Raw genomic sequence first — 14,261 nt, forward strand, 5'->3', positions numbered from 1 at the left:
ATCTTGGGCTTTGACTATAGTCTTGGGTGAAACTTGAAACGGAGCTTTGTTTAAATTTATAAGTGTCCGGGTGCGGAGCGAGGCACTTTACAGCTGAGCAATTCATGGGGGATGCCGCCAACGGAAAGAGACTATTCACAAAATTCTGCGCCACGTGTCACACGACGGATAAAGGTGGAAGGCACAAGATTGGACCTAACCTAAACGGCGTTTTAGGCCGGTCAAGTGGGAGTAAGTCTTACCAGGCGAGATCACTTCGCTTCCTTATATCCAACGCGATTTAAAAGTTTCGGTAACGTGTGTTCAGCTTGATCAAGGTTTCGATTAATGTTGGGGGTGAATATTAAAGTTTTTTAACCTGGAATTCATTTTCCTCTAGAAATATTTATGTAGGTGTTTTTTAACGAGTGCCAATACATAGGTGCAGCTGGCTTCGCGTACAGTGAAGCGATGAAGTCGAAAGGGGTTACTTGGAACGACAACAGTATGGACGAGTACCTCAAAGCGCCAAAGAAATTCGTACCCGGTACCAAAATGGTATTTCCCGGAATTAAAAAGGCTGAGGATCGGCGAGATGTTATCGCCTTTTTGAACAGTCAGAAGTAATCGTGACGCTGAACTCGCATCTTCGTTAAACTGTAAATTTGGAAATACGTTTTGTCGAATTGATAAATGCACGTGATTTTTGAAATAATTCAACTTTGTTCTTCATCATGGACTCAAGACGAAAGAAACACAAATTCTTCTAAGTAATGTTAGTCCGCAATCTGTGATGTTGCACAAATGAGTCTTGAGTAATCACTAATGTTATTCTCAACTTATGTAAAGTGGGCGTCTCGTTTCTCGCGATTCATTTGTACTACATCACTTGATTACGGTTTTATTCGTTTCTTGAAAGAACTGTACAGCATTTCTTTCTGTTCCTGCATTCTTCTCTGTCTCTATATAAACGCATCGTTTTGTTTTCTTGTAATAACCAGCTGGAGCAAAATGCTATTGTTTACTGTGAATTATTGATGCACAGGATTCTCAGTACTAACAGTCAGCCCAAAGTTAAGACTCCGTGATCTCTCCGATGTTACGTATGTTACGTAGATTCATTCGTAAAAAAATAAACGTAACACATTACAGGCATTTCGTCGGTTCTTAAATTTTTCAGACGTATCAACAATACTCAACCTTACTCACAATTAGCATTACATAGCGTGCCACTAGAACTCTGTAACCCATATTTTTCAAGCTTATCGGTAATTTTTATGAACAATTTTAATCACTTTAGCGATCTACTGATATGTTCATGTAATTATGATGTTAAATTAATATATGGATAAAAAAAAATTTGAAAATTATGCACATGGAGACGTTATCCGTCTCATGGCAGAGTTTTAGCGACACTGTTGTTACAAGAAATAGAACATTTATTTACGATAGTGGAACCAAATTCAGAATGGGAGATACATCATTTGTTTATATGTACTACAAAACATAAGGCGCAAAATAAAGCTGCAGGTTAGCCGAGAATAATAGTGGCCGGAATCAGATCTGACAGCCATGTTTCCCTGCTCACTTGCCTAAAATCGTTATCAATTTAATGGTTGAAATGTGATTCAGGCCTCACACGAGCATCACGAGGTTCGATCCTGATCTTAAATCCATCCGATCGCTTCAGTATTATATCACCCACAAGACGAAACTGCTTTGGCGGTACGTTTGACAGGATTTTATAGTGTCGGAGGATAGTTGACAGCAGAACCTTGAGCTTCAACATCGCGTATTTCCTCCCGACACAGGATCTGTTTATATAATATTTATTTCCAAAGTGAATCACGATATTTTCGTAATAACAGAAGGCAACTTGTGCTTACCTAGGTCCTGCACTGAAAGGAATGTAGCTGTAGTAGTGTCTTTGCTGCATATTCTCGGGTAGAAAATTGTCCGGATTAAACTCTTCCGGATTCGGATAAATCTCTTCTTGGCGGTGGACCTGATATGGCGGTATTAAGACGGTGGCTCCTTCAGGTATAACGTAGCCTCCGGTTACTGAAATTATTAACAGTTAATCTTTCTTTCCAGCAGCTCACTTGTACGAAGGATCAAATCATTCGAAATAATCCTTTAAATACCGAGCTTAACGTCTTCATTGAGCTTTCGCGCAATTAATGGAACCGGAGGAAACAGCCTGAGCGTTTCCAGAATCACTCTCTCAAGGTACTTCATCTCTAAAGTGTCACGGAACGTCGTCTCCCTGTCCGATCCTTGAAAAATTTCGTCCAATTCTTGATAAACTTTTTCCTGCAAAAAAAGGAAAGAAGAAAACGATGACATCAATCTTCGTCTTCGATCCGTGCTTCACTTATAATATTTTCATGTCGCACGTTAAACACGATTTTTTTCAATAAATGACCTGTTATTGACACCAACCTGAACGTCCGGGTAATATCCAAGCAAGCACAAAACAAAACTCGATCCAGCAGCCGTTGTGTCGTGTCCCTGAAATTACATCAGACTTCAAACACAACTGTAATCAATGATATCGGTATCTCCTTCCTCAAACTGACCTCGAACATAATTGTGTCGACTTCTTCCTTTATTTCCTCGTCGGTTAAATTCACCCCATTGCGCGCGAGTTCTATCATCAAGTCCAAAAATGCCAACCTTTTCTTTTCCCCTGGATTATAAGAATTTTCAGACTTTATGGCCATAAATTTAAAGCCATAATTACTCGGCTTAAGAACAGAGAAACGTGACAGAAACTCACCGATATCATTCTCATCAATATCGTCCAGGTCGTCTCTGACGTAATTATACCTCGCCTTCTCCTCGCTTGAATTTTTTTCGACAACTTCTTTAGGCTCATTATTCTCTTGACAACTGTTGACTGATTTGATTTGCATTTTATCTTGTGACGCCATCGCGACATGTCGATTTTTCTTTTCCTTTATCACACTGTTAGTCAAACCGTGAATAATACCTAATAATTTCTCTTGCAGTTTGGCAGACTTGGTTAAATTGAAGAAGAAGTCAAAACGTGTGAACAAGGCGTACGTACGCCGATGAACTATATCGCACATTCTGTGAAACCAAGATATAACTTTTTTACGAACTGCTGATATCCCGATATTTCGAAATACACCTCAAACCGCGTGAAGGTAACTTACTTCATAACTGCCATCGCGTATTCGAAGCCTGCCCCGTCCGTCTTGGTGTCTTTGACACCCATTGCTGTTTCCAACAAAATGTCCACGGTAGTAGCAGACAGGTAATCATGGCAATCAAATTCCTTGCCAATTACCTCCCGCATCTTCGATACTAAAACTTTGCTGTTCTCGTAGAATAACGGCACAAATGTTCTGAGGATACTCAAATGAAAAGTCGGTGCGATAATCTTCCGATGAGACCTCCACTTTTCACCGGTGCTAATGAGCAGGCCTTCCCCGAGCCAAGGCTTGAAATACCTACAACAGGCAACCAAGAATTAAATGCTTTATGTTATGAGGACTGATTGTGAGTAAGTTCTGAGCAGTCTGAAGTACCTGTATTCAAAGGACTTGTCGATGTGCACGTGACTGCTTAGAATGATTTCGACATCTTTCGGGTCTATGATGAAAACGTACAATAGCGGACCTAGGAATGCTCTGACCACTTTACCGTAGAAAACGAATTCCCGCAGCTTGTCGATTAATTGTGCGGGCTCCACGTTGAACACTACTAGTCCATTGCCCAGGAACGGTACAGTCGGTGGTCCTGAAAGCACTTCGAGCTGATAAACCATATTTAAAACGTACAAAATCGCGTGGTCGACTTCTTGAGTGACTATAATATCCTTGAAAATGTCGAATTTTATTTCGATCCATACCTGGTATCAGTTGGCCCATTTTACTGATTCTCGAAGTTTCTATGTAATAGTAAATTACTCCCAAAATTGCACTCAGGATCAGAAGAAGATAAAATACAATCATGGCTAAACTGTGTGACGACGTGAATGTCGCATCATCCATTTTCCCGGTGATTAATGAAAAATTGTATTCTCCGGAAGATGAGACTATCCCAAAGAAGGGGTTCAAGCACTAAACTGATGTGAAATCTAGCGTGAAATTACCGTGATTGTGCGTGTTGGTAATTGCGCGTCGAGTAAACTAAAAAATGCCGCAGTAATTGCTGCGAAAATTTGCAACTAAACCGTCGCGGTGAAATTCAGAAGCGCAATTGAAGTGCGAATGCTGAATTTCAAATTCTTATATAGAGCTTAACCGTAAATACTTCAAGTATATTTCCGCTCGGTGATGTCGTAAGTCGCAAATGTATAATGACTTGACCCTGGCATGAACGGAATATGTTTATTTTCACTTCCTCAGGACTGCCAATGTTAAGTGATGTGCTCTATTGACCCGATGAAAACATACAAATACAAGCTGACGAATAACTTTGCACACCTGAGTAATTGAATTTCAAAACACGTGGCAACGTATTTTCCTAATTCCATCGAAAATCTGCATACATTGTTCACCAACCTGTCTAAACGACTAAGCTTTGCATACAAGGTTGGTATTACCTCCGACGCCTCGTTGTAGGCAACCCGTCGTGCACGTGACTTATTTTTCGACACAGTTTAACTTGAACTTGAATTCTCAGAAAACTGATCAAGATTCGAGCTATTCGAATTCACATGAAGATTAAATTAGAAAAAAATCACCAAATTTTCAAATTTTATTAAAAGTGTTGAGCTCTCCGTTGTACATTATATTCTTTGTTCGGTCCAGGAGGTGGTGCCATCGGTGAGAAGCCTTGAACACACAGTGGACTCTCTCAATAGGGCTGCAACAGAACAAGAGGGGAAGCGATTTTCCTGGATACGGAGGTCTCCTAACAGTTATCTTCTCACCGGCGTCACCTCGCAAAAAATTCGCTAATCCTCTCACACAGACACGTGCGGTAAGTTATTTAAATCGGTTGGACTCTCATTTCATTGTATTTTAGCCTTGCAGAAGACTTGCATATTTTATTAACACATTCAATTTTTTTTTGTCTTTCTACACATTACTATGCATGTAAGCGTTTTACATGAAAGATTGTGTCGTCATAGAAATAACAGAATTATTGCATTTGCTGCGTGGCTCTATTGAGAGAGTTACACTTTAAAGGTAAACTTGGGCGACCCTTACATTGATGGTAAAGAATTTCCGAATGCGGAAGAATCGTTTACTGAGACTTGCGAATCTGGATCTAACGTGTTTTTGTGAAAATCGCTAGAGCAGGATTGTGAAAGAAAAATGAACCCTTATCGAGAACCCATGAAGAAACGTCTGTAAATCTACTGTTAAAATCGAACCTGCGTTCCGCGATTATCATTACGTAATTTGATAATTTGGTAATTTTGTTGAATTGGTTTCGCTCGAGTGCTCGGTTTTTTTTTCAGTTTAGTTGTGTTTTTTTCCTATCCGTCTCGAGGGTCGGCTTCCGGGCACGTTCTACGCAGGGGTTGCCCACGTCATTTCCGGCCTGCGCTTATTTCCGGCTCCCCTGTCGCCGGTGAAAAAGAACAACTCATTACCTGTAAGCGGGGCCCGTTCAATGCCGTGAGTCATTTGAAACGTGCATAAAAATCAGCTTGTTTGTAACAAACAATTTCATTATCGATGAACAGCGCGATGAATAGCGGATTAAAACGATCGTGTGCCTGTAAATCAATGACAATTTTTAATTTTAATAATTGTATACACCCCCTGCATAAATATTAAGATGTATTTTAAATATTCGATAATGTAAAAAAATATCAAGTACAAAATAGTCTTATAAAATGTATAAACTTAGCCTAGGTATAATCGTCTTAATTAAGGCACTTGTATTTACACCATTTTGATTAAATTCGTTTCGCCGTATTTAAAAATACACAATTTTGAATGATATGATGGGGTCTTGGATTTATCGCATTTTATCGGAAGTGATCGTTGCGTTGATTATCCGATTAAAAAAATATCATTGGCATAATATTTGCAGTTCTATTCGTGCTCGGAAAATATTTCCGAGAGTAAAAGAACGGAAACAAAAACGTCTAATACCTCTGTCATCTTTCGTAATGCAAGGTGAATTACTTCTACCGATATATATATGTACGTTGTACACTGTCAAAGAATAATCATTCTTCCGTAGAATCTACTAGGACTCGTCGTACCTACAATGGCGTGCTATGTTACATATATTCGTGTATAACTTACATAATTATAACTTAATTTTAATATCATTTTGCATTTTCACTGACATCTTACGAGACTAGTAAACTATAGGCACTTGGGAGTTTATAAGAATATTTACAAATCAACTGAAACATGTGTTATAACTACGATAAATGTTACGAAAATCTGGGACTCAACGCGTGTATACTTACAAAAATATTTGCAGTTGACAAACTTTTTTTTTCCCCTCTTCAAAGAATCAGACGAGTCTATACTTTTCGGTTTGGTATTAATATTCGTTTAGAATGGTTTTTATGGACGATGCTGAGTAACGGATAAGTACTAACTCCAAGTATCACGGAATATTTACATCAATTGTTGCCTTTGGATATAATACTGAACTTATATGAAAATAAAATATATAAATGATAAATAAAACGATTTTTTGTTGTTGTTGTTTTTTTTTTTTTTTTTTTGCCTGCATTGTTTCACTTTCTAATCGCCAATGCGTGTTGTGAGATGGTGATTGCATGCCGTAATTCTCTCAACACTGTTTTGTATTATGTGTGCGGTTAGAACATACGTCCTGTGGTTTCAAAGAAAATAATAATAATAACATTAGAGCATTTTGGTGGACAAAAGTTTTTTGAGATCGTGGATTCTTTCCGGCACCTTCTCGCATTTCGATCATGAAAAATGTCCGACCCCAGGTGTTGAACTGTAATCAATAAAAAAACATGAGAGGTTATTACTCAACAATTTATACCTACAGGTCAATGTATGGATCAATTCTCTTAATACACTAACAATAAGTCTGTTGAATATACTCATGAGCCTTATCAATTTAACTAGCGAATTATTTTCGTTCATATTTTGTTCATTTATCATTTACCAAATTCATTTATCAGCTTTGAAAACGATGCAAATTTTGTTTATCGTCCTCTTTTTGTTGGGCGAGTGAACCGTGAAGTGTGAGGTATACGCATGCATAAAAAGTAAAGAATATGGAGCTGGCTAGTCGGAAGGAGCCTATACTTAAGTAGTGACGCGACGTAAGGAGAATAAACAGCCTCAAGATCCGCTATCTAGCTTCTGTCGCTCTTGGCAGGGGCTGCGCGGGGAGGACGGAACCAGATGACGCAACTGTCTTCTGCATGGTGCCCTTCAGGGTCCCAACTGGCTGCCAGGTTTGAGAAACGGAGAAAGAGAGAAACGGATGAAAGGAAGAAGGAAGATTAATTACATCTGTCGTAGCTTTTCAGCAGGTGGAGTTCAGGAGAATCGATCGAACGAAAAAGGTGTAGTCGTAAATGTCGTAAATTTTGGAAAAAGACGAAAACAAGAAACTAAGCAGCGAAGAAGAAGCGAAGGAAGAGATATAATAAACCGTTACAGCTTATCTCTAGTTTTGCTTCTCCCCGTACTCAGAAAAAAATTTCTTCGTATCTGACAAAAGTGTGTTATGATGTATAAATTTCAGGATCAATATGCAATCCACGAACGATTTTTCAAAAAAATTCATTCCATTACTCTACCCCAACGAAACAAAACTATTTTAGTCCTTTCGGAGAAGATGTTTGTTGCAAAAATGGTTATTTTATTATTGCGTAACTGATTCCAAAATTCGTTTAAAAAACGAAGATATCTTATCGTATTTTCTTCCAGCTATAGATGCTGAGATTTGTTTGTCGTATTTCTGGGCTATCAATTATTCAAAACACATAGCAAGAAATTGATTTCCTTGATAACGGAATAAGCTTTCCCTGAGTGCTCCCGAAGAAAAATCTACTTCCGAAATGTCGTTTCTAAGAAATTTCCATGACAATGCGTGGATGCAGGGAACGAGATTCATCCCAGAATGTCCTCTCCCTCCTTCTCTCTTTTCCTTAAATCTCACTCGCGCAGCTACAAGCTACTTCATTTCCCAACCGTTCGCCGTTCCTTCGAGCCATTGTGCAGCTCGGTATACGCTGCATTTTGTCCCGCGGAAGACACAATGTGAGCAAAAGTATGTCTTTGTCATCCGAGACGGGGACGGTGTCGCGTCAGATCGAGGATACGCATGGGGGAAATTGAAATTTTACCTGAAACGGGAGGAAAAGAAGGGAGAAGAGATCCAAAAGGAGAAGAAAAAAAAAAAAAAAAAAATTAAGCCGCTAGAACGAGAGACCGTGGTCGAATTTACAAAATTTTTATTGAAATACGCACTGACACAAAATTCTATCTCCACGGCGCTTGAGGTCGTGGGAAAGATAAGTTCTATTTGATGACACGAATGGACACAAATGCATACAGCATCTTCCTTGATGGTGGGAAAACTAGGTGGGGAGAAAAAAAAAAGAGAAAAGAGCAAAGAGGAGATCAGAGTCGCGTGAGCCTTCAGTTTCGACGGAAGAACAGTCACCTTGGATTTTTTTTTTTCTTTTTTTCTATCTTTATTCCACCCTGTATAATGTACGGACAGGTACACTCTTCCCTCGGGATCTCGATAAGGCATCTGAAACACGCTCGGATCACGGGTGACGAGGCATCGGGCGCTGTCCACGCTTCTCGAAATTCTGGAGAAGACGGCGTCATGCAACCTTTGGAGAGCCGGAGAGCGAGATCAGTGGATCCGACGAGCCGGGCACGCGTCATCGAGCAAAAGGACCGCGAAGAGTTCATCGCCGGAGTTGGGATCGGGAATCCAAGTGATTCTCATGCGGGGCTGCAACATGTGGCACCGAGTGGAAAAGAGGAGACCCCTCCACCCCCTTCCACGTGCTCTTCTAGACCCAGGGGAACGACGATTTTCCGGCAGAAACGGAAACGCCGGGGATGCGACCAGGATCGGTGTTTTTGAAAAATGACTGTTTTGACGCGCCACTCCTAATGGGAACTAGATCTCTACTGAAATAGTAAATTATCGAGTTTTCCCTTAGCGCTGTTTCACGGAAAAGCACGTATATTGATAAAATTTTATAGGTAATTGTGAAACACTAATTTTTCTCCGAAGTAGACGATTTATTAGATTGATATAAATTCATACACGTTGTCAAAATTTACATCCCATGATATTTCAGTTCAACGAACACAAAGAAAATCGTTTGGAAAAATCGTCAAGTGTGTATGCCAACCACTCACTGTGACGAATAGACACAACCGTCTGCAGTGGAAACGAAAATTGAGAAAAGAATTTGATAAATTAATTTGCCGCGGCAAGAACGGGCTCGTAAACGGCAAGATGACCTCACTTTATAATTGTACGAATTAACGGACGCCCCCAAGAGGTCGGGGTGATCACGACGCGTTTGTGCGTAGGGCCGAGTGCTGCAGTGTCTGAGTAAGAATGTCGTTCAAGTAGAGATAGAGAATGGCGGGTAAGCAGTCACGCGTGACGTGTCTGAGGCGGTCGGAATCTCCAAAGACTCAACGAAGCAGCTTCTGCTGAATTTTGCCGCCGCCTTTGAACTGAAAGGAAAATTTTTACCGGCCCATGACAGAAGCTGTGTGTGAACCGGATAAGGCAGAGCGGATCAGAAGAGCTTGAAACACTATCTAAAGTGGCAGCAACGCGAATGGCCCGACCGCTGGAGTCTGTTCACGGGTTGACGCTACCCAAGTACCCCATCGTCCGATAAACGAGTGGAGAACTTGGACTCCTGAGCTGAGCGATCGACGGCGAAGAAAACGCACGAAATAACCAAACGAATGACGATTCAAGGTGAGACGTCGTCTTCTGATGAAAAGCGTCGAAAATGGTTTGGAACCAACTTCACGCAAACTTCAAAAAAATTTCTTACAAGAAACATCAGTTTGGTGCCCCCCTCTGATTTCGTTGAGACTCATGCATGTTGTAGAACAGTGAAAACTAAGACACACTTTGGGGGCCGTCTTGACCCCTCTAACCCGTTTTTTCGCAGATAAAAAAATACGTGTCTCTTAGTTTTCAATGTTCTACAACATGCATGAGTCTCAACGAAATTAGAGGAGGATAGCAAAGAAATGTTCCTTGATAGACTCGAGCGTTTCGCGCAAGCTTGATCCGCGCAATTTGGAGTTTAAAAATTTTCACCGTCACGTCATTAGAGTTCAAGGATAATTGTGAGCGTCGGTTTGTCCTCGAACGTTGGGCCTTTAGACCAGCAGCTCGAAGCCAACTCGTGTTAGCCGGCAACGGGTTTTACACGGGTTTATAGAGGAATGGTATACGAAACAAAAGAGCTAAGTCGTTTGTAAAATTATGCTGGTGAAGAGCCCGCATCGTTGTAGGCGCGACACTCGGACGACACGTCTTCTCTTATCAATATACATTACCGGCATGTTAAAGCGGGTCTCGTATCAACGAGACGAAGCAGCGCACACGGCTACGTTGTTGAAAAGTTAAATTACGGATTACGTGCCACGGATTATAGTCGGAATCCTTGGGGATGTAAGAAGCGCCGCATTTCCATTCGACCACAAGTTCCCGAAGATGACTTAATGGAGTTGAACGAAATTTGACAAAATTGGAAGCTCATTTCGTTTCTATTTCGAATCATCCTGCGGTTGGGATTAGCTCCTTGACGAGGACGAAATCGCCAAGGATCCTGCCCGGAATCGGTGCCGCTGGGTTGCCGATCTGGCGTCAAGCATATGGCACTCTTGGCTGACCTCTTAACCGTGCTGTAGTTGTATTCCTAGCCCATATGGTACTCGTTTCGGTAACTCGCGCAACGTCGCAGCTCCACGTCCAGCCTCGAATGTCTACTCCGTATGTATTTATAGTTTGCGGTTTGCGGCTGCATATGGCGTCCTGAACCCCGCGCGTTTGTAATCCGCTTCCACATACCGTTTACGTGGAACCACGACTAGCTGACACACTAAACTTTTCCAAATTTTCCCAAAGAGGGAGTGAGAGAGGGATATGACTAGCTAGGATGGACTGGATCACGCCGCTATTTCGGTCTTTCCGGCACATGGCTATCCCAGACCACTTCCGGTTAGCGGGCTGCCCTCCAACCACCAATGGATTTCGAAAAAATCGTTCCCATCTTCGCGCCTTAAGTTGAAATTGGAAAACTTGAGTTGGTGAAGGTTTTCGAAGTCGATGTGAACATTTTTTCCGGCCCAAAATATGCGGGTCCTTTCACCTTTCTCTCTTCTCATACGAGTTGCCTCGACGAGTCCATGCTCTTGCAAGTAGCACGTGCCGACGCGTGGTAATACACGATTTCTCACTCAGCGTAACTTCGCGAAGTAAAATCGGCCACGTGGAGCTGCTGAGTATGAACGTTCCGGGAAGTTGCAGCCGCAGGTGTGTCGACGCTACTCTCCACGACGGTGGTCTCGGAAAGGATAATTATTTGCAATAAAGTAAAACGCAGCGTACTTTGAGCTGGAAGAGGAGGAGAAGGAGGAGGAGAAGGAAGGAGAAGAAGAAGAAGTCGGATCGACTGTGTTTAATAGTGGCGGTTGGGGCGGTTCGCGGTTTGGTAAGGCGATGCTAATTGACTCTCGCCGACCCCCGACTTCCAGCTCGTCGACGAAAGTTGTTCGCGTCGATCGAGAAGAAAATAAGGAGAGAGAGAAAGAAAGAAAAAGAGCGTAAGAGGGGGGGGGGGGGGGGGGGGGGGGGTGGGGCGAGTGCCGTCAGTTACGAGGCAATTTTTTGCCGGCATAAAATTAAAAGTTGAAATTACGAAGAGCTGTTTACGATCAATGCATCGCTTAAATATAAGACTTAAATGTGCGACTTCGTATCGGGAGCTCGCGATCTCCTGCCCCTCATGCGTTAAGTGGCACGCGCGTTATACCTGCCTACCTTCACGATCCACCCGAGTATGTCCGCTTGGAAGGTACAGCATATAACTAACTAACTATATCGTTCGAATTACAAATGAGAAGAAGTAACGCGGCGCATTCGAACCTGATCCGACCAACATCTCATCCAGGCCATTCTCGCCCTCGAATTCATCTTGACATCACGTCAGCGCTTCCAAAGTCGATCGACGACCAGAAATTACAGGTCCAGTCACGTTGTAATTATTTTATGCAGCAGCGCTCATTTTTTACAATGATGAAAAAACTCAATCGTACGAAACAGTGTTCGCACTTTTCTGAACCCTTTCGGGCTTCTGACACACATTCGAATTAAATAAAGGATAAGAAAGTCAGTTTGTTCGATACTTTCGGTATCAATAAATTATCACGCGAATCGAAAAGCCAGAAACTTCATCTCTTGTGTCATTGACTTCTCTTCATTACAGTACAAAAATTGGCGAACATGAGTAAATGACAATGTGACTGAATCTAAATCTCAAGTACCCAAAGTTAAGCAGTAAAACAGTGAACCTTAACTCACCATAAGATCGGCGACGCGACATCTTAAGGGAATAATTCACGCATGCGTCAGATGCTGCGTGTGTTGATTGAGCCGTCCCTGTTCCTGTTCCCACCAGCTAACAACGTCCATCACATCGCTGGTGCCGGGAAGTTCTTGTTTGTAATAAAGAGCCCCGGAGAAGACCTCAGGGCTGGCTGCGTAGACGGTGCCACCCTCCTCGCTGTCACCCCCGCTATACGGCGAGAGTGGGGCTCGAGGTTCGACGTTCTCCTCGTTCTGGGTGTAGTACTCGCAGGGCGAAGGTGCGGGGGTCGGCGAGAGACGAGAAAACACCTGGTTCCCATGGGTCAGCACCCTCGTCGCGTCCAAGGGCTCGAGGTTCTCCTCGTCTCCGACCGACGCTGGGTAGAATTCCGGCGATCCCACCATCGGCGACAACCTAGATTCAGAAATTCACTATCACCTAGGAACAAAGGATCGCAGCAACATCGAGGATTCAGATTTGGCCTAATCGAAAAACCGTCGCTGCGGTGAATTTTGTCGGGTTTGGAACTCTGTTTTACCTAAAAAGAGCCAACTCTATACAAAAAAGTAGCTGTAAAAATTTATCGACCGAAATGAGTGACAATCAGTGGGGTTGAAGTTCCTTCAAGAATCGAATGTCTGCAAGAAGTATCATAGACCTGTCTTACCTCAAGCAGGGTGGGGGCTTGACGTCCTCGTCATCGGCGTCGTCATCGAGGACGAGTCGTTCGCCAGAGCCGTTATGGCTCGAGGAGATGACGCTGCTGGTCGGCGATGGTACGTTTTGCCCCATGCCAGCGTTTGGGTCATACTCGAGGCCGTCGGCCTCGGCGAGAAGCCGCTGCAGCCCCCTGATGTACTCGACGGCCATACGGAGGGTCTCAACCTTGGACAGTTTTTTTCCTCGGTCCCCATAGCCGGCGGCAATGTGTCCAGGAATGTGTTGCCTAAGGGTGGCGAAGCCGTTATTGACTTGCTTGACGCGGTTTCTTTCCCGCGCGTTTCTCCGCGCAACCGCAACCGGCGGTGGTTGTCCGTTCTTTCCGTGCTTTTTCAGCCGCGAGGGATCGTAAGGCGGCAAAACGCTGGCACTCGACGCGCTGGTAGTTTTTGGAACTATCAGATGCGGCTGGTTGCTCAAAATGTTCGTCTCGTTGTCCTGCAGCGTCCGCAACAGCATCAGCTGCTCCTGATCACCCCCGTTTATCTGCACCCGGTTGCAAAACACCGTGACACCCATAGTCGTCATCGTGCCAGTTTGTCTTCTCAACGAGTACAAAAAAAGGCGAGTACAGGAGGGTTGTGGAAGAACTTAAAAATTTGATGCGAGTTTTTTTTTTGTTTTTTTTTTTCTACTGGACGGAATTTGTTTTCACCGTTTTCATTACGCCGATTACGGACGATTCGTAAAAAGGAATCACACTTGTGGAAAACTGAGGGTGAGGATGAGAAAGGAGAGGACAGTCGGATGACGTTGAAATATAATCCACTATAAATTAGGACGGCAAACAAAAAAATAAAAAGGAAAAAGAAAAGAAAAGAAAAATCGGTATAGTAATTCGTGATCACATGCGGAGACGGAGAGACGAGTTCGTTGCCACCACGCTACGAGTTTACGTTTACAAACGATTCAAGCACATCTTATTCTCTCGGTGGCCTAAACTACACTCTAATTGTCTCGTTGTGTCGTCGCTTAAGTAAAGCATGAGGTCACCATCTATTCCGACGGTTGTCAACTTGGAATTTGTCCACACACTGGA

General features: G+C 42.7%; 3 protein-coding genes across 3 annotated transcripts; 1 reads left to right on the forward strand and 2 right to left on the reverse strand.

Annotated features, from left to right (window-relative positions):
* The first annotated feature begins 104 nt into the window (after positions 1-104).
* Positions 105-606, forward strand: LOC124412610 (cytochrome c-1-like). Its single transcript, XM_046892624.1, has 2 exons — positions 105-231; positions 422-606. The coding sequence occupies exons 1-2, from the start codon at positions 105-107 to the stop codon at positions 604-606; spliced, it is 312 nt and encodes a 103-aa protein (XP_046748580.1).
* Positions 607-1,405: 799 nt separating this feature from the next.
* Positions 1,406-4,013, reverse strand: LOC124412607 (cytochrome P450 4g15-like). The gene is made up of 9 exons (XM_046892619.1): positions 3,857-4,013; positions 3,534-3,744; positions 3,159-3,455; positions 2,759-3,072; positions 2,559-2,668; positions 2,422-2,490; positions 2,124-2,292; positions 1,866-2,040; positions 1,406-1,793 (listed from the first exon to the last, which is right to left on the reverse strand). Exons 1-9 carry the CDS (start codon positions 3,996-3,998, stop codon positions 1,589-1,591), a joined length of 1,692 nt encoding a protein of 563 aa, XP_046748575.1. The 5' UTR covers positions 3,999-4,013; the 3' UTR covers positions 1,406-1,588.
* Positions 4,014-6,420: 2,407 nt separating this feature from the next.
* On the reverse strand, positions 6,421-13,780 carry LOC124412198 (achaete-scute complex protein T3-like). Its single transcript, XM_046891880.1, has 3 exons — positions 13,170-13,780; positions 12,496-12,916; positions 6,421-6,891 (listed from the first exon to the last, which is right to left on the reverse strand). Exons 1-2 carry the CDS (start codon positions 13,748-13,750, stop codon positions 12,532-12,534), a joined length of 966 nt encoding a protein of 321 aa, XP_046747836.1. The 5' UTR covers positions 13,751-13,780; the 3' UTR covers positions 6,421-6,891; positions 12,496-12,531.
* Between the last annotated feature and the right edge of the window lie 481 nt (positions 13,781-14,261).

The sequence above is a fragment of the Diprion similis genome, chromosome 11 (genome assembly GCF_021155765.1).
Source record: "Diprion similis isolate iyDipSimi1 chromosome 11, iyDipSimi1.1, whole genome shotgun sequence".
NCBI lineage: Eukaryota > Metazoa > Arthropoda > Insecta > Hymenoptera > Diprionidae > Diprion > Diprion similis.